This window comes from Accipiter gentilis, chromosome 30, assembly GCF_929443795.1.
Source record: "Accipiter gentilis chromosome 30, bAccGen1.1, whole genome shotgun sequence".
Lineage (NCBI taxonomy): Eukaryota > Metazoa > Chordata > Aves > Accipitriformes > Accipitridae > Astur > Astur gentilis.
Genome location: NC_064909.1, coordinates 7,391,940 through 7,412,205, shown reverse-complemented (window position 1 = coordinate 7,412,205; position 20,266 = coordinate 7,391,940). Strand labels below are relative to the sequence as shown.

Genomic DNA, 20,266 nt, shown 5'->3' with positions numbered 1-20,266 from the left:
TTGGAGTTAAATAAGGGTAGGCTGTAGTGGACAGAACATACTAGAGGTATATGGAATAGAAGGAAAGGTAAACTCCTGTTTAGCCATGAACACTAAGAAAAGCATTAAAATAAAGTTGACAAACTGACTTAATGGTACAATATATAATTAATTTTTAGAAGTGAATGAATGATGTGGAATTATCAAGGCCAAAAGCTTCAAAAAACATTCAAAGACATGGTCAGGTATAGAGAAGGTTTCCTACTTCTCTGCTGCAGGAGTCTTTTCCTCTGCTGTTGTGTATTGTGCTCAGATTTTTCTCGCTGATCTTCCCACCTTTTCTCTTTCGTTGCGTGGTTCTCCTGAGAAACTCAAGAGGTTATATACTGCAGACTTAAGTGTGATTTAACCCCATTTCCTATGATGTGCGATGGCAATGAATACGATGTTAGCTGGTTATGTTCGCTTAATGATCGGCTGTTAACAATTGGCATCTAATGCTTATGGTTGAGCTTAACAGTCATCGTTCACTGAAATGAATGATGGTTTTTACAATAACTCCTTTGGTGTTATCTTAAAATCAAGGAGGTCTCCGTAAACAATTACGTTTTCTATATTTGTGTGCTGGTCTGTTCCATGTGAGAAGGGTGTTTTGGGCAGAGGTCATGTAGCCATACGTATAAGGCCACTGGAACCTCCTGGTAAATACTGACTAAACTGATAGAAACGGAATAAAACTTAGGTGTATGAAACACAAGGTGATGTAGGTAAGGGGTAATATAAATTATTATAAAATGGTAGTTCAGTTGAAAATGATAGCATAAAAATGCAGTTGCTAGAGAGATGATTCAGCACACTTTTAACATTTTTCCTCCAAATCTATATGTGTTTCTTTAAAATACCATTTGTTAGAAATAATTCTGCAGATCACTTGCAGAGGACTCAGAGGCAGAGGAATTTGAGGCCAAAGGAATGTTGGGGGAGAAGGGGGTGAGAAAGAGGGGAGAGAAAGGGGTGGGGATAGTGGGGTCAAACTACCACTGCGTTATCTACACGTTATACATGGGCAGATCTGTACCACTACTGAATAAAGGAAAGCTTTCTATTGGCAGCCTGCACAAAACGTGGTATTTAACATTTTTATGCGGCTATAGAGAAATGAATATAATTCCATGCTTAATTATTAGAAATAATTCCATTAAAAAAAGAAAAATACTTTATTTTTACAGGCCATTGGTAAAAACCTTATATTGTTTCTAGTTTGGATTATTTTTTTCACATTAGGCACTGAATTTACTGGAGATAAGTCACTTGGAGGTGGTACTTCATTCATCCAGGCCTTTTTATTAATTGTATGTGTATTTATTGTTTGCCATAGTACCTCTTGTTCCTTCATTGCTTCTCTGTTTCCCAGTTTGGCAGAATTTCTATGTATTTGAGTGCTTGGGTCAGTACAGCCATTAATTTTGTTGCTTTGATATTAATTTTGGTATCTTAAAAGTATGACAACTTGCATTTTATTATATTTTTAATGTGGAAGTTTAAAGCATAACTAAATCCTTTTCTTGCAAATAACTTTTTGACTTAATAAAAATGCGAACTTTTTACAAATTAACAGTTCTTCCTTATGTTTGTTTAGGGGAAAATGCAGCGTTGCTCTTCTGAATGAAACAGAATCTGTGTTGTCGTATCTGGAGAAAGAGGTAAGATGTGACTTCTATTGGGTAAATATTGGGATGGGTTTAAGGGGGTTTTACGGCTGTATTTTTAATAAATGGGCAAACAATACTTTGAAAATATTTTCTTGGTAAGTTAGAAAAAATATGTTGTTGAAAACACTGATTTTAAAAATGTTATTTGATAAAAACTTAATTGACATTCTTAAATGATGGGTTTTTTATGAGTATGGTTGTATTTAGAAAATAAGTAATGCAAAGTAATTCATATGGTATCTTGCAAAAGAAGAACATACAGACTTTTTCCTAGTGGATGCTCAAGGGGGAATTCACATGGCTCTTCCCTGCCCCCCTTCCTCCCCTCAGGTGTTATAGAAAGAAGAATCTTCTCTAGTCAATGGACAGAGAGAGCAAGAGAGGCTCCTATAGAGGGCAACTTAGCATAGGACTTTAATTTTAAGAGCTCTGAATTATTGTATGGAAAGTATCTCCTCACCTTTCATTTCCTGTAGAAGGAATTGTATTGCAGAATACCTTCAAAATAAATATATTTTTCTTTGGAGTGTCTTAATATAACATGAGGTAGACAGTGCTTTTTAGCTGAAATTAGCATGGCTTTATTTAAATTTCTACACCAAACCCACTGATAATCAGTAAAAATATTTCTGAACACAAGACTTGCCCTATACTTAGGTAGCTCTACCAGATATGCCAATACCATTCTTCTGTAAGCCCTTTTCAGACACTGACTGTTTTATGCTTTTTTGAGACTGATTTATAATGCAGAGTCATTGTGGTAGAGATATTTATGAGAGGAAACATAGTAAATTCAGAAAGCAGCTAATATTGTTTTCAAATCCATTGATATATTTTTTTGTGTATGAATCTCTTCATTACTGCGCTGTGCTGAAATAACTGCTAGCGATGAGAGAAGCTTCAATTATCCATTTAAAAGTACTCATGAAACATCTGCATTATTTAAAATAAGGATTAATGTACCAAACCTGTGCTTTGTAAAAGTGTGCAGGGGGGCCTACTTTAATAATTTCCAAAAGGAAGGTGATACAGGTCTACAAACTTAATTTTAAAAATTATTATGCTGTTGCTGTCTTCTTTTTTAGGATACCTTTTTTTATTCATTGGTGTATGATCCTTCACTGAAAACGCTTTTAGCAGACAAGGGAGAAATCAGAGTGGGGCCTAGATATCAAGCAGATGTGCCAGATATGCTTGCAGAAGGTAAATATATGATTTTTGATTAGTCAAAAACATAAATCTTCATCTTGCATTATTACTTATGCTGACTTTCTGAACTAAACTGATCAGCATAGAGGCAGAGAAGGTAAAATAGTAGGTCTTAGAAAACAGACAAATACCAGTAGATATTACGGAGGAAGAAAGGAAGGATACTTGAATAGCTGTTGAAAAGACATTGTCCACTTCCAGTTTGTGCATAACGCAATTTAGGCATTCAGTGTTTGTTTATTTAATTGTGTGGTCCAGTTACTTCTTCGACGTTACGCCTCATAAAAAGATGATGTTGAGGAGCAACCCAATTTGTAGAATAATAACATGGTAACAAGACAAGTGAAAAACATTCTTTTACTCCCTTTCAAAACAGGCTCTGCATAGACAATGTGTGTCTTTATGTCTTCTTATTTTAAAATACTGGCTTCCATCAAAGCATCTTGTCTTTTGTGCCATATCTTTAAAATCACCGGTATTTTTAAAATTTTATTTTATTTCTTTATAAACTAGCACAACTACTTGTGCCTTAGTGTTTTGCTACATAGGAACTTTATTCTTTTAAAGAAAATTTCAAGTACAATATTTATTTAGTATTTGGGTGTTATTTAAGAAGCATGAGCAGCTGTGTCTTATGTTTGCAATATTTACTTAGTAAATTTTAAAATGAGCTCATTTTGTCAGTGAAATGTGCACTCTACATTGAGTGCTGGCAAAAGAAAAAGTTTCCTGAGAAGTATCTAGATGTAGATACTATTTTCAAGAATCTTGGTATTTATTCCTTAATAAGATTATGTGACAGGAATATCACTTGCAGTAAGTCAAAGCAGTTCTGAATGCCCCAAATATGTATGTTTGTAACCTTAAATGGTGTGTTTTCCATTTGTCATGGGCTGTGCTTTTTTTCTGCTGTACTTTTTTTTTCCATAGAAAATAAGCATAATTTTTACAAAGCTTATTTAATAAACTGTATAAACCAAAAATGATTTGATTTCTGGCAAGTGGCAGATTATTTTACAATGGATGCTGTTTAGTAGCTCACCTGCATTATTATTCTGAATTTTATTTTAATATCCAGAAATAAACTATAGGTAGTCTTTTCCAGATTTGTTTATTAGGCATACAGACTTGTTTCAGAACAAGTTTATGACTAGAATATGATACGCTGCTATTCTTGCTGTATAATATGCCTCTCATAGGAAAACAAATAATTATGTAGACATTCATATGCTCAAGAGGAAAGCTTCCCAGAGGACTAAGAGAAAATGACTGTCTCAATGTGTGTATCAGGTAGCCAGGAAGTACTGATGTACTTCTGAAGTAGCTGGTTGAATTGTTGGGTTTTCAGGATGAGCTGGGGGTTGTCTGCCAGGCAGGAAGTCTTTTTCTACTGAATACTGCTACTTAAATTATTAAAGACAGAGTCTGATCATGGAGTAGAGAATACTACATATAAAATAAATGTTTTTCCCATGGAAATTTTACTCATTTTTTTTCTAAAATTAAATTCTTTATTTATTAAAAGTTAAGTTACTGAGTTCTTCTGGAATGTAATTTTGAGTTAAATCCTTGATTCAGTAAAATGAGTAGAAGATCTTTTTCTTACGTCATGAAGACAGGATTTCACTGTGTGTTACTGTCTTGTTTTTCTCACACCCCATTAATCCCCAAAGTGCAATAAGTGATGCAGTCTTCTTGCAGTCTTTAGTAGGCAATAATAGTCCGTCAGTTATTAAGGTTCAGAAAAACGAAGTTGCCCACAAACCAAAGATCTTGTGGTATACAGAACGCTTCTTTGGCAGTTTCTCTGGATTAATCTGCACTTATTTCCAGTGGGTAGTGGAAAAAAGAGTTTGGTTTTAGGATAAAAATATCTGAATTCTTGTAGTTTTGACTGATTGTTCTCTAAATGTTTCTGTAGCCTTCTAACCTCCAAGGAAGAGAAAAAGATGATTTAGCTGTTACTGTGTCTTTATGCAAGCTGGCAGCCTGAAAGTTAATCCATTCACTGTCAAGCCTTTTCATTCATGAAAACAAATCTAAACAATGTTTAAAATTAACAGAATGAAATACATATGTTTGGATTCTGTGAAGATATCTGAATCTTGAAATAAATTTTTCAGCCTGTATTTTTGAAAGTGGCTAATGATCTGTATGTCCAAATTATTTATGCCATAATGTATGACTATAAAAACTAAAAGCCTAGAACAATCACCTTAGTTAGGGATCACTTGAGAAAAATTAGTTTTTATGTCATCTAATAATAGTATTATATAATAAAATAGAAAGCATTGCTAACTTTATTCACACCTAAAATTTGTCCTTTAATGTATAGGAAGTACACCTTTTTGAATGTTGTTGGTAGGCATATTTTATGTTTACAGAAAATCCCCAAAGCCATTTTTTAAAAAAAAGATTTAGAAAAATTGAAGAGTCACACACCATCAGTTATGTTATTTTAAAACTTACTGGCATATAAATCCAATTCAAATGACTGAAGACATGCCAGTTCAGATTAGCTTTCAGAAGACCATTCACAAAGTGGCTGAAAAATGAAAAAAGTTCTTTGAACTGTGGAAGCCCTTCTACATCTACTATAAACATTAAATTATTTTTATATAAACACACGGATGTATTCTAGTAGATGAAAAATTACAATTGCTTGCATTTTCTCTATACTATGATAATTTGTTTTCTGTCTGAATGGGCTAATTTTTTTAAATGTTTATTGGAGAACTATATGCATTTTTTTTGTGGGAGTAGATTCCCCCCCCCACCTTCCATTGATGTTACCATTTTCCATCCATAAATAAAACATACTCCAAAACCTGGTGTTTAGGCCAAACTTTGGATAATGCAGCATACCATCCCCACCCCCATCCCCCCCCACCCCATGGGTGAATTGGATAACTTTATATTTCTCTTTAATTTTTTAAATGAAAAGAATGTTTACTTTTTAAAAGACTAAAAGGTTTATTAAAATCAAGTTACGTAATAAAGTATTGGATCCAACTGTTTTCCCACTTTGAGATACATTGAATCATAAATCCTTTACACAATTACAGTAAACAAATACAAACATACTTTAAATCTGATTGAAAATACCTAAGCTTTGTTTATCTACACTGCTTTTGTTTGTAGTGATTTGGCTAAATCACTTAGATTGCACATTTACTGAAGACTATAACTTTGGAGAAAGACCAGACCAGATTTCTTTCAGCAGTCTCTTATGACTTTTGTTATGAACATCTTTGGGAGTAAAACTATGATCAAAGTTGTCAGATTTAAATGATATTATGGTTCTGTGAAGCCCTTCCTTCCACCTCAGTGCTCCAGCCTTTCTAGACTCTAGTTTGAAGATTTTGAGAGTCTTTTTAGTTGCTTTTATTACACCGGAGAACAGGAGACTATATTTTACAGCATTGATTCAAATTCTGGCTAGTACAATACTAAAGGTCCTTTCTTTACTTTTAACAACACATTCTCCAGTGGCTTATTCTGTGAATATACCAGTTGTTTATTTTCAAATCTGTTTCCAGTGTGGGGTAACATTCTGCTCCTCTGTACAAAGCAGGAATAAAAAGGTTTATCTTGGAGGATGAAAGCACACATTTGGACAAAGAGTATCTTGTTTCAAGCATCCCTACTCTACAGTCCAGGAGCAAGGTACCTGGTTCTCTGCATGTGATGGCCAGAAGCTGCTGTCTGGTGCATCCACCTACTGTATTTGATTAATAACTTATAAAATATGTGACTAGTAAGTTCAAAAAAACAAAACAAAAGAACAAACAACAAACCCCCCCTGTACAGTTTTGCTTTGGGCAAGTCATTATTATCATCGTTAATTGTTTAAAAGGTGTACTTTTATAAATTGTTCTGAATATGATCAAATTGTTATCACCTTTAACTAACAGATTTTATTTAGTTCTGTTTTGTGTATGGGGAAATATGAGAAAGCTCAGGAAAATTGCTCCGAAGCAAATCAGTTCAGATACTTGGTAGACTTATGGAACATTGATCCTTCCCTATCTCACAACTTTAAAAACCAAATGTTTACAAATTCTGGCATTTCAACCAGTTTGTCAGCAGTGGAACAATTGATGCAGTGACAAGTTGTGTTACATGGTTGGCTAAAAAAGCAGAGAATGAGAGAGAGAAAAGTACCAGCATAGCATCAGGAATGTAGTTCATGGAGTAGGATAATGCTTAAGAATGGGAATAACTGGGAAATTTATTTTTTTGCTTGCTCTGCAGGATTGCTTTTAAAGCATTGAAAAAAATATGTTTCTCTCATATGCCTGCACTGATCTTTCTGCCTCATGCATACTGTTGTAGGTCTAATTGTAGTTGTCGCACAGTAAAATGCATGACAGCTCAGCTAAACAAATACAGTCAAAGTGTTATTATAGGTAGGGAAGCCAAGTAATTAAAATAACCTCATTGGCCAAATCAGTAATTTCTTAAGTAATGCTTACTTCTGTTTATTTGTAGGGTTGTGAATCAGGTGGAGACACTGGGACAAAGTCAACAAAGGTCAATAATTGTTCCCCCACCTGTCAAAGCTCGATTAAAATTTCTGAAGGAAAGGATATCTCCTAAATAAACCTAACAAAGAACTTTATCATGACTGTTCTTGTCATGATATGCAAATCTGATGAAACTATTTGGAGTAATTCTCTGACAAAAAAACCCCCAACAACAAAACAAAAAAATACTAAATTGTATTTTCAAGAAAACTAATAAAATTTGGAATAAGTATCTCCTATGATTTTAAAGAAAATTAGAGGATAAGTGTAATTTGTTGAAATACATTTTCTGATGTTACATTTGCTTTGTCAGCAATAATGAATGAACCTTTTGTGTACCAGGATTTGGTAGAACAGTGCTTTGTTAGGCAATGTAAAATGTTCAAATGTTGAAATTGGCATTTTCAAGAAAATTTAGCCCACTAGCATATGAACAACCATGCTGAATCAGACCATCAGCTGTTTATGCATGCAGAAGATCTTAGTTTTCTTAAAATTTGTTACAGTCCAGTAGGCTATCACCTTGAGCTTCCTTACGTATCCCTATGATCTCTTTGCAGAGCTTCAGTATGTATGTGAGGTGTGATTTTTCTTTATGAAAGGTGTGCTGACCTATCTCTAGTGTATCTTTGTTGTAATTTCTACTGACATGGCTAGTATAGTTGTGAGCCTTGACAGTGCTTAGTTGCCCATGTTTTCTCTTTAGCCCATAAACCCTCCTTCATGCCCTAGGTAACACAAATGGATTTAAGTTCACATGTCACTATTAGTAGCTATTGTATCCTTGAGTTCCTGTAGAAATCTTGAGAGGATGCTTGTCCAAACTCAAATAACGTGCTAATATTGATATTGTATAATTGTTCTGTAACCTCTCCTACAGATGCTTCATTTTAAGGTAGGTCTTTTAGATCTCTCGTGAAGAATGTGCACCTCTCCAGTTTTGTCTAGTTATTACAAATGCAGAGAACTAATTTGATTTCTCTGCTAACAGTTAACTTGAATTTCTCTTATTTGCTCCCTTTTTATACAGATCACATTGCCAAGGTCTTAGATCCTTAGGTAGTTTTATAGACCTTTGACTATATTGATTATCTGAGACGACTTTAATCATTTGAATGTCCTCTGAAATTTGGACAATATTGTAGCAAATAGGCTGAAAGAGTGACAAGACTAAAAAAAATAAAATATTTAACCCTATATCTGGTAGTGTGCCTCAATCACAAGGACAGTTTTCTTCCTCTGTGGCTTGAGATGACTTTAATTTTGTTCTAGCTAAAGGGAAGATTACAGCATATGAAGGTACTCTTATTCATATATTTCGTAAATGTATGAAACTTATGGGGGGATGAAAAGGCTGAGGGGAGCAGCTCTGTGGGAAAGACCCTGGGGTGCTGCTGGCAGACAGGAAGGGGATGTAAGCCAGCAGTGTGCCCTGGCAGCGAAGGCGGCCTGCAGCGTTCTGGGCTGTGTCACCTGGCACATTGCCTGTAGATCAAGGGAAGCGATCATCCCCCTTTACTGAGTAATCATTAGATCACATCTAGATACTGCATCCAGGTTTGGGTCCCCCAATATGGGAAAATTATTGATAAACTGAAGTAAGTTCAGTGGAGGCCATCGCACTTTTTGGGGATAGAGGAGTTGCCCTGCAAGGACAGGCTGAGGGAACTGAGGTTGTTCAACCTGGACAAGAGGTGGCTTCAAGGGGGGGACCAAGAGCAGCCCCCAGTAGCTTGGGGGAGGTTGTTGAGAAGACAGACAGGTTCTTGACAGTGGTGTGTAGGTGGGCGGATGAGATAAAACAGACATAACTTGAAATGAGATGTTCAGAATGGCCATGAGCAGAAATATTTTTCGGATAAGGATGGTCAGGCGGTGGAGCAAGTACCCAAGGAGGTTGTGTCATCTCTGTCCTTAGAGGTTTTCAAGACCCAAGTGGATAAAGCTCTGGTCTGATCTTACAGCTGAGCCTGCTTTGAGGAGAAGGTTGGGCTAGACACCTGAGCTCCCTTCCAACTTGAACTGATCCTACTATCGTACTCCAGTTTAAGAGCCTGCTGATGAGATTCTGCCCACAGTCTTCTGCCTTTTACTCTTGGGAAGTGCTTCTTTATCTGTAGAGAAAGAGTTGGGACCGGAAGTTTACCTCTTACTAAACAAGCATGTGAGTAGACAGTCGTTTAATCAAAACACCTATGCTTCAAAGATGATCTTAGACCACATCATCTTCTGTGCTTATGTAGAGTCATATTTCATTAAGAGAAGCTGCAAGAGAAACTGCTACTTAGTCACCTTCCCTCCAGTGATGATGCTAGGTAGTATGTAACTTCTTTGTGTGTGTTCAGTCATTGCCATTAGCATGCTTAGTTTCAGCTGACTTTTCCATAAAGGCTTGAGACAATATGTTGAACTTTTAGCAAATCTCAGTCTAAAAATAAAAGGAACACCTGAAGATTAGGAAGTGCAAACACTAATGTTAAGCTAACAGCATTAATACCTACTGAAAAGTCTTCAGTATAATTAGATTATAATACTGCAGTATAAGAAAAAGTATAATGTGCATAGTATGATTCAGTTAATAGAGCAACTGCTAACCTTTAAAAAATTTTGTTTCGCTCTTGTAAAAGCATTGGGTAATTTCTGAGATTTAGCACAAAACCACCAGCTTGAAAGTAGATTGTAGAGGGAGTTAACCTCTGAACTTTCTGTGTCTTAAGTTGTTCAGGTGGTTGAAGGGTGTCTGGGCACACAAAGATTCCCGGCCTATCTTATATTGGGCAGCATCACAGCGGTAGCTGTTTGCAACTATCAGTGCGCACATGCTTATCTGAACTGTGGAAAGTGTCTGGTAAGAACATTTTACTGCTAATTAATTGCCCTGTGTATAGCAGCAGCTTCTGTTGGCTCATCTAGCTCTGCTCATAGTGCCTGCTGTGTAAGGATTCTGAGTGCTGAGCAAGTCATGTGGGGCTAGAGATCACTGGGCCAAACAGAGGTGTGTTGGAGTGGGAAATGTGATGACGGATGCATGAAGGGTTAGGGTTGATTTCGCGGTTGGTGGGAAATGAGATTTTAGTCTCCATGCAGAGGTATATGTAAGGAGACAAACATCAAGAGGTTGACAGGTGTGGTGGGGTATGATTAGGTTTAAAGGTTTATCTAGAGAACTGGCTGCTAGTCCTAATTGAGTATTGCCACCAGCCATGGCAAACTGTTTGCAAAGCCCTGTTTTAATTAGCCTGGAGGGCTGATCTTAGAGTCACTGTTACTGGGATGTCTGTGTACTGCTGCATGGAATTTTTCTGATGCTTATGGTCCCTTCCCAGCTACAGTTCTGTTCCTAGGGCAGTGCTGCTTATCTCTTGTATCTGGGTTTGAAAGGAGACTATTTTGTTCTGGGGAATTCTTTATGGGGCCAGGATCTGACACAATTGGGTACTCTCTGGCCATTTAAAGCAGTACAAAGAGTTTGGGGTTGGCAAGGAAGAGAACTACCCCCTTACTAAGATACAGAGAGGAAGAGGAATTAGAGTCTCTGAAATGGAGGGAGAAGCAGCCTGTAGGAAAGATGTACTGTTCAAAGCTTTTTTTTTTTCTTTTTAAAAAATAAAATTATAAACTATATTCAGAGTACCTGTATAAAAACCCAAAGTCCCTCTTGCATATCTGAAAATATCCAGAGAGTGCCTAGAAATAGCACCTGCTGTGCAGTCGGTTCCATTTCTTGAAGGCAAGGCATTTTAGAATTAATGGACTTCAAGTAGCTGGGGGCTTAATAGGAAGAAGGGGAACAGTTGGGGAAATTTAAGCTGTAGAGTTTGGATGATGTACAGAGAACTTGTACCCAAAATTTCTAAAACTTTCTGTGTTTTGAAAAACCAAACTAATTCCTGAGAGATGTTTCCTAATGTCTTCTCTGGTTTTGTGCTTCTTACTGCAACTCAACTGTGAAAGTATGTTGTTTTTAATAGACCAGACATCAGATGGAAGCTATGGATGGAGTTCAAGCCTGTTAATGTTTGGGAATATTGGAACTCCAGGATTTTAAGCTTAAATATGGTTGCAAGTAAAGAAGCAGATAAGAAACTCATCTACATACTGCTTGGATTTTTAACATGAAAGTTCAGAGTGTTTAGACTCGGTGTATTGTATTTTCTGGTTCTTTGAATGCTTCCCATATACACTAAATTTTTATTTTCATTTAATCTGTGAAAAATATGTTTTAGAATAGTGGAGCCCAACTGTAATCTCCTGAGGAGGGATCTGTTCTGTTACTTCATGGTACCTAATACTCCCATTTATTGAAAGAACCACTGCTGAATTTGAAAATCACTCATACTAGCCAGAGACCTTCAGGAGTTGTTATAATGGTGCATCTGATTCTCTTGTCAAAAGTCTGTGTGCTGGATTATCTCTATTAGTGTTGATGTAGTTGCAATGATTTCATTCTGTTGTGAGGAGATGAAAATCAGGCCTTTTAAAAATCAAGCGATGTGAAATATTTTTAGAAGATTCTGTATTCAAATATTTAAGTTAAAAATTGGAGAGCCATGCAATTGTTAGACTCTGATAATGTGTGGCTATGAGAAATGTCTGACGGGATAAACAAGTATTGTATCTTAGTATCCTGTCAATTTTCAGAAAATATGGTCCGTAATTTGAGCTAAGTGACAGTTTTATGACGATTGTTCGATATGAGAACTAGAACTGGACACATTAATACAATAGGCAGTTCTTAGAAAACAAAATTCAGAAAATACTGCCTCTGTTTTTTCTGAGTTCAGTATCTTACAAATAGTTTATGTCTAGCCTTTTGTCTTTCACTGGCTTTAAGAAATCATGAGGGCTGATGATTTTGAGGCCATGTTAATGTTTCCTTTCTGAGTGAACCAAATTGCAATTAAATTAGTGAATTTAGTGTAAACCTACTTGCTTAGGTACGATCATCAAAGAAAGAATTGCTTTTCCTGTGCACGCACAGAAGGTGACAGCAGCAGCAGCTTTAGGCTCTTCAATGAGCAGGGTGTTGGCATGTGTTAAAAAGATTTTTGTGGAAAAAGCTGTCAATAATAAAGTGCTTTTTTGGATGGGGTGGAGGAACTAGTTTGTGTAGTAGCTTGTACACCTCTCTTGTTCTACATACAGCGATTTGGGAGTCCATCGTCTGTTGTCTAAAACCAGATTTCCTGTCAATTCAAGACGACCTTACAGGAATCTAGACAGCAGAAAGCAAAGCTCATATTCTGAAACCAAAACTATCTTCAGGAGCAAGTATAAAAGGAGATGTTTATGCCTAACTTGCATTTGCTTCAAGAAGATGCCCAGGAACCTTGTAGACACCTATCCCACCAAGTTCAATGTGAAATGCATTGAAGCTTCAAAGTTGTCGGAAAATCTAGTAACTTAGCAGCACAATAAATGATTACTTCAAAATGTCAGTCAGAATATGCCAGAAGCAGAGGGATCTTTGAGGGTGATTGGTTCAACTAAAAGATAATGGCTTTCTATTTTAATGAATTTTTCAGAAGAAATGTGTGGAACAAAAGACACAACAAGCAGATTCAGGAGTTCTTACTTGTGAAAGCTGCAATAGAATACCAGACATAAAAGGTGTGATTGTGCTAACCCAGTAAGACTTACCCGTATGGTCAGAGTAGAATAATGTTGCCTAGACTTGATTCATTTCAGCTGAAGATGGGTGCCTAAAATAGATCAGAGGATGTTTAAGGTTAGATGAGATGAATCTTGACAAAGGTAATACACTAGAATGAAACTCCTGTTTATGTCTACTCGAATATATTTTGTTCTCACATGGAGTTTCTGTTGGTTGCACTTTTGACTTTGACTAACAGAAAATTTTTTCTATAATACCTTCTAAAAGAAGGAGCTGTTTCTTGAGGGTTAGCAAATTTAAATATGGTAGTCACTTGTCCCATTTGCAGATTTTTTCCTTGTTACTAAACTCAGTGGAGTAAATCTTGCACAATTAACTGTCAAATGCATGATCATCACAAATAGTAAAATAGTCTTTACAATGTTGTTCATGTCAAATTTTAATAGGATTATAATATCCTTTACATCAGTCTTGCCAATCTCTCTTCTAGGGAACTGAGTTAGTGATTTATGTGCTGGGCAATTAAATGCATGTTTATAGACTTTTATCAGTTTTACTGTAAATTAAAAAACCAGAAGTGCATGTAAATTACCTCTTTGTGGCTGTTTTTGGTAATTACTTCATTTACTTCTGTCTAACCTTGCAGATGCAAGGGAAATGTGTAGTTTAGGGTTGCAGCCACACATACTACAGAAGCTCAATTAGGTATTTGGAAGCTTTGCATTATAAAACAGTGTTTTATGAAGTCTTTTCAGTAATGTTATTGAAAAATATTTGTTGCCTTTTGGTGCAATTTGTCAAGGTATTAAGTGCATGTATAATTTTGATCAAACAAGCAGTTACATGGATTAAGTTGGTTCTTCCTTACATACTTTCTATACTTATACTATTCTTACATAATGTTGTAATGCAAATTTCTGAGCTTCAATTCTCAGATGATTCAGAACTTCTATTTTAACAGTCAAATGATAAATTAGAAGAGTTGGAAAGTGTGCTGTTTCACAATTAGATCTTATAAAAACTGTTCAACAGTTGAGGTGAGTTATGCAGGTTGTACTGCTTGGGGATTGTTGGAGGGGTCTTTTTTTTCCCCTGTCCCGAATTGTAAAAGCAGGTCTACCTTTCTCAAGTTTGCTTTGTGCTTGAAGAGAAGTCAGTTGGAGTTTTAAGTCTTCAAGAGAGCCATGATTTCCTGCTGTCCTTAGCTTCTTGAGGAGATTTAGGCATCTGTTCTCATTCTTTTATTGTGGTTGTTATGAACTTCCTATTTTTCAACAACTTGAAGGAAATGGTTAAAGTAGCTGTATTCTCTTTTGCCTTCTGGTTGCAGTGCAACATGAATCGTCTGTGCTGAGTTGTTGATGTGGAAGGTTATGGATGATTGCTGTCAGAAAGATTTCTTTATTAATAATAGCTGTAGAGCCTTGGCTGAGATTGTTCAAATACTAAATGAGTTCTGTCGGGTAGTCAGTCTTATGAAGGATACAGTTACTTATTGTATGCTGTATATGTGCTTATTATCCCAAGTAATGTATCGCAGTGAGCACTCAAATCACCTTTCAAGCAGCATCTTGGGGTTTAATTGACTTCGCTGTTTTTTTCTACCTCAGTAACTTTGCCTAAATGGACATATTGTAAATGAAGATTTTTGCTTCCTTTGCTGTTTTACTCTAAGGCTTGTTTTCCCTTTTAAATTTATTCTGCAGAGAATGAAAAACAAATATCAGATGCAGATGAAATGTGGCTTTTACACTTGAATAAGTCAAAATACATGAGTATTAAAGAAAAAGTTATTCTCTAAATTATATGTTTTGTTTAAATTTATGCAAATGAATAGTCCTATTTATCTTTAGAATACTAGTCACAGGGAATTTTCGTATTCATAACATTAAGTTTATTTTAAAAAAGGAAATCGCAGGACCAAAGATTTCCTGTTACTTTAGTGGGGTTTTTTTTGAAGAATACAATGCATTGTTGTATCCCTCTTTCCAAAACAAGTATTTTAAATATTGTTAATATTCATATGTAGTATGGTACTGTTATTTATACACAGAGTCATTTTCACTATGCTTTCCTGAAAACTGTATTACCTCATGAGTTGTTATTTCAGGAATTCAGAAAAACTGTTGTAATCATTCTGTATTCAGACTGGCCTAGGTGCTAGACCACTGCATAGTCTCTACCAACCAAAACATCATGTAAAATGGAGGCAAGGGGTGGGAAACCTTGGTGCAAGCCACATTGTTCAGGTTTATTCACGGATGTCAAAGGAGTACAAGAAGCTAATTCCAAAATAAAGGTGAATTTCAGATATTTTTTTCATTAGTTGAGTACTTACCCTTGTCTTTGAACTGAAAGTGACCTTGTAGTTTTATGCAGTATGTTAATTTAGGTCATTGCCTTTAGATTTGCCATAGAAAGCTAAATTGAAAGGGCTGACTTTTTATTATTTCATTTCTCTTGACAGTGAGGATTCTACCTAAATGTGATTTAATGTAAGGACTATAAAGTGAGGAATGGTGTGATTTTAGGACATTATGCCTCCATGTTCTTCGATCTGTGGAAGTTCCTTTTTGCATACTGTTCTGCAGGGTTTTGGGAAAGAGGCAACCTTGTTTGTTTGTTTCTTGCAGCACTGGATATTCTCATAAGCCAGCCATTCTTGATGCAGTGGTATGGAGAAGTTGGACATGACTGTGTGGTTACAGTTTAATTTATTCTGAGCCCAACTGTAATTCTTTCTGTTTGTTTCTAGGAATTTAGAACATGATGAATTAAAGCTCTTTTTGAGTGCTTTGTGAGGTCTTGTCTCCTGGTCATCAGTGGTTGATTTATAAGCACTGCAAGGCTGAGTACTGAGAGAGCTCCAAGGTCGTTGGAGGCAGTTTAATTCAAAAGGAATTTTTCAACTGAAAAATGACTGAATTTTTTTATACACTAGAGCTCTAGAGGATAGGAGGCAATTGGACTGTGTGTGTTTTAGTGGCTCAGAAAATGCTCAGTAGCAGTTTAAGTTGCTGTAGACACATAATGGGCTCGTATCACCCGATATCTTTCATTTGTAGTCTCTATACATGTAGTCTTCATATAGTCTGTTTTTCGTTTCTAGCCTTCATACATGCGTTATGTTCATAAATTGAGTTTTAGCATAAGATTTGTATAGATACACAACTCATTGTCTGAACCACTAATTGTAAATCTTGGATATACATCTGTCAGGCAAGCTAAGGGGGGGCAATTGTTCTGCAATTGAAAGGTAAACAGATAATTTTCCTTTTGCCTACACTTTTAAAATAATCTAAGCTTTCTCATGTTACTTTTCTTATTAAAGTTATCTGCACATAATTCAGTTGTATTTTTTGCAGAGTTAGGTGTAAATTTTTGAACTTTTTTTCTGAATGATTTTTGATTATCAGTACCGGTGAGAATCACAAATCATAAAAAAATAAATAAAAAATGAGTAATAAGAATTCTATGTCTGCATAGCTTTTATAATGAGAAGGGTTGTAATTTCTTTTAGTTAAGACCAACAGTCAGTTAGCTGTTTACTGTGAATTCTGTTTATGTGGAGCTAAACTCATTAAGTGCCAGTAGATAAAGTTTGTACATCCATCTGAAAGATGTTTTTTCTCCTGTACCTCATGTAAAACTTATTTTCCCAGTGTCAATTACTTGGACGTTTTATAACCAGCTTTTTCAGTTAAGCTGTTCATGCCCCCATCAATTGTTTGTCAAAAGCTGTGTGATGTTTTGTGATAATTAACCTCTGTGTATGAATCTGTAATTCATTTTATGCAGAATTAATATGTTGAGTGTTTTAGAGGCGGACTAATGAACTTTTCATTGAAGGAGAAAGCTCAGATTTTACTTTACACAGACAGGCTTAATGTCTGGAACTTTTTTCATAGCTAGACAGTATGAGAAGATCCAATATGATGCTGCTTTTCTCATCTGTAAGTTAGAGAAAAAGTTTGCAGACAGGCAGTCTACATAGCAACATGAGAAGGTGGTTCATGAATTGAAACCTCTTTTTCAATGGTTAGTTGAAATTTTTAGAGTGTTATATAGCACATGAAGCTATGTTTAAAAAGACATTTAGTATTACCTGCAGTTTGTATATACTGCCCAATGGTTCTGACAAAAATCTGCTAAATGCTGTCTACTAAATCTGATCTTGTATTTCAGTAATGGAAATTTCATTGTGTTGCATGCTGAACTGGACTAAGGGAGGATAAGAACTGACAAGTCTCTCTGTTCTGCATCCTTGTAATGTAGCTAAGAGAAATTCCTGTTTCACAGGTATAAAACTGAAGCACGAAGGTGAAGACACTGAATTTACTTCTTAGAGATGTGTCAAGCATTAAGAACATAAACATCTACACAGGCCTTCATGTTTATGTGCTTAGGTATCTAGTGAGTCTGGGTAACTAATGCATGAGTCAAAACTACTGGCTGATTTCAAGATTGTGTCAAGCCCTGAATGAATTTCCATAGTAGGAGGAACTCTGAGGTACAAGCTATTGGTCTGGTGTCCAAATGCTGTCCATAGATATGTCTTCCTTCTTACTATGACCAAAAAATTGCAACTACAGATTTTCTGTCCCATGTGATTAAGGATCCAGCAGCTGGTACCTCTGTTTTGCATATCATGAAAGATGGATTCACTCAGAAAGCTGAGCACTGGGGGTGTTCAGTTTATGTTTGGATTGAAGTGACTGCTAAATTACTTTTTGAATGGGAGAATAAAAAGGTATTTTGAAAAATAGTGCAAATTGTGCAAAGTACAAAAATAAGACATTGTACCTGACACGTATCTCTAGAAACTGTCCTCCTGGCTATTTTTCAGGCAGATACCTCATCAGTTGTTTGTCATTAAAAGTGGAATTGGCATTGTTTCCCAGAAAACCATTTTTAAAAAAAGTCCAGCTTTTACAGATTTAAAGTTTCAGTTTCTTAAAAGGATACCATATTGCAGCATTGTTGGAGATCTGTAAAATTAAAAGAATTGCACTCTGAGAAAATGTCCATAGTTCATATTGCAAGTTATTTTCTTTTAGTTGGATATTTTATAAGGAGAACATAGAATCATGGTGAATCTAATGTACTAATTACCTTGGGGATATTTATCTGCAGGAAGTGAAATCTAAAAGACTGACTAAGCAGATCTTTAATTTCTTGTAGTTGACCTTAATTGTAGTCAGTTAAAAGTTGCATTTGGTATACTTTTATAAAATTTTTCTTAAAATGGTTTTTGGAGGGGGGCATGTCATGCTTTCCTTTGTTTAAAATGACTAACTGAAATGGAGAACATATTTTTTTTTTGTTCGTTTTAAGAAAAAAAATACCATTTTGCTTTTTCTTAGAAGAGAACCACGAGAACTAAGCATTGAATAATTGATGAGGAGAAACACCACGCATATTTCTGCTATCTAGTAATGTTTTTCAGTAAAATTAATCTTCATGATTGGATTGGCTATAATAAACTATAAGGAGCGCTCAAAATAAATTGGATACACTGGTATGTCATATGAGCCATTCAAAAAAGTAGCCTAGCACTTCTCAGAAGCTGTAATTGGTATGTTGGTGGTGAGGGAAGTTGACGCTTGTAAAACAGAACCTAAGAACCTTCTCAGATGGAATACTGAAAATGTTAAAAGTTAACCTCCCCCATTCCATGGATAGTGGTTGGATTTGATGATCTTGAAGGTCTTTTCCAACCTAAATGATTCTATGATTCTGTTTGTGTCCTGGAATTTGCAATAAAAGGAATTAATACTATGGCAGCTTTGATACCTGTTCAGTTTGAATGACTTATAGTTCTGTGTCAAATTCAGTAATATAAAAGGTAAATGTAGAGGTGTTAATGGAGAAATTGTGACTTAGTTTTAAAGGGGTCTGCCATGTTAAAAATTCTATAGTATACGGTACAGGCATGATTAACTAAGGACAGACAGCTCAAGGAAAACAGAGGGGGTTTTATAATTACTATTTTAAAAGAAGACCTGGAAAGAAGACCTGTTTATCTTACATGATCCTCCTATACTGATTCTTTCAGCGCATTCAAAGGAAGTAAACAAAATTTTTATTCCTGAAATCAACTTTTCAAAGATTTCTACAGTGCCGTTTGACTGCTTCCATGATTTGATCTGTTTAGGTTACTTTTATTCATGTTTAAGTGATACTATGTTGCCATGTAAGTGGAAAATTGGGAATGAAGCATTTTTGCAAGTGCAGTTTGGCAGAGAACACCTATCTTCTGGAAACCTGTCTGCCATTTTTGCAGTAATATTTGATATTGCAAATACTACGTTATATCTGTTTGGATTCTTTTGGTATAGATATTTCATTGCTCATATCCTGTTTATGTCTACTGCCAGTACAAAACACTGTTTGGCAATATTTCAGATTTAACTTTATCAAGAGTTACAATGATGTTTTGTAGTAGCAATTGTTTAATTACCTCTAATTGAAGTAAGACATGTATTGCAATTTCTTTCATCTTTTTGCAAACTTGATTCAGGAGAATGACGTGTTTTGGTTGAATACTTGTGCTGTGCTTGCGTGATGTTTTCTCTTTGTGACAAGTATATACTGCCTGAGTATTGTTACGATCTCCAGCATATGATGTCCTGAAACAGTTATCTAACATAAAAGATATTTTAAAACTATATATTAACAGATTGAAATGAAGTGCTCAGAGATTATTTATAGAATGTAGAACGTCACCCACAATGTGTCTGTCACATGTGGAAAAAATGAATGTATTGATAGGTGAGTAGTCCATTGAGTAAGTTTATAGACCTAAATCCTACCCAAGATTGCCAGAAATTAACAGTTTGTCTCCAGTACTGGATGTGAATTAGTTGAAACAGAATCAGAAGTCCCATTAGACAGGCAATTCTTCATTCCTGCATATCAGTAGAAAGTAATTTACTGTGTCTTTCTGAGAATGTGACTGTGAAATTTGTTCCTGAAACTTTAACCAGACAGCATGGTGCAGTTCTTAACTTGTATATTTGGTAGGGATAAATATATACCACATTTTCCTTTCCTTCCAGAATGAATGTTCTAGAGAAAGTCGCCATGTATGATCAGATTTCAGAAGAGCCAGTGCTTGGTTTGGAGTCTGCTTCCAGACTTTTAAACTGTACAAGTTATTTCATGTCTTGATGATACTGTGCGTGTTTAGACTGGCTGTTTTCATTAAGTCAGAGAGGTACCTTCAC

The 20,266-nt window shown here is 35.6% G+C and overlaps 1 protein-coding gene across 3 annotated transcripts in view; it reads left to right on the top strand.

Annotated features, from left to right (window-relative positions):
• MTA3 (metastasis associated 1 family member 3) overlaps positions 1-20,266 on the top strand; it is a 230,276-nt gene that overhangs the window by 35,060 nt on the left and 174,950 nt on the right. For all 3 annotated transcript variants that reach the window (XM_049833914.1, XM_049833911.1, XM_049833912.1), the window contains exons 5-6: positions 1,619-1,682; positions 2,777-2,894. In XM_049833914.1, the coding sequence (XP_049689871.1) occupies positions 1,619-1,682; positions 2,777-2,894 (182 nt within the window). The remainder of the gene's footprint in view (positions 1-1,618; positions 1,683-2,776; positions 2,895-20,266) is intronic.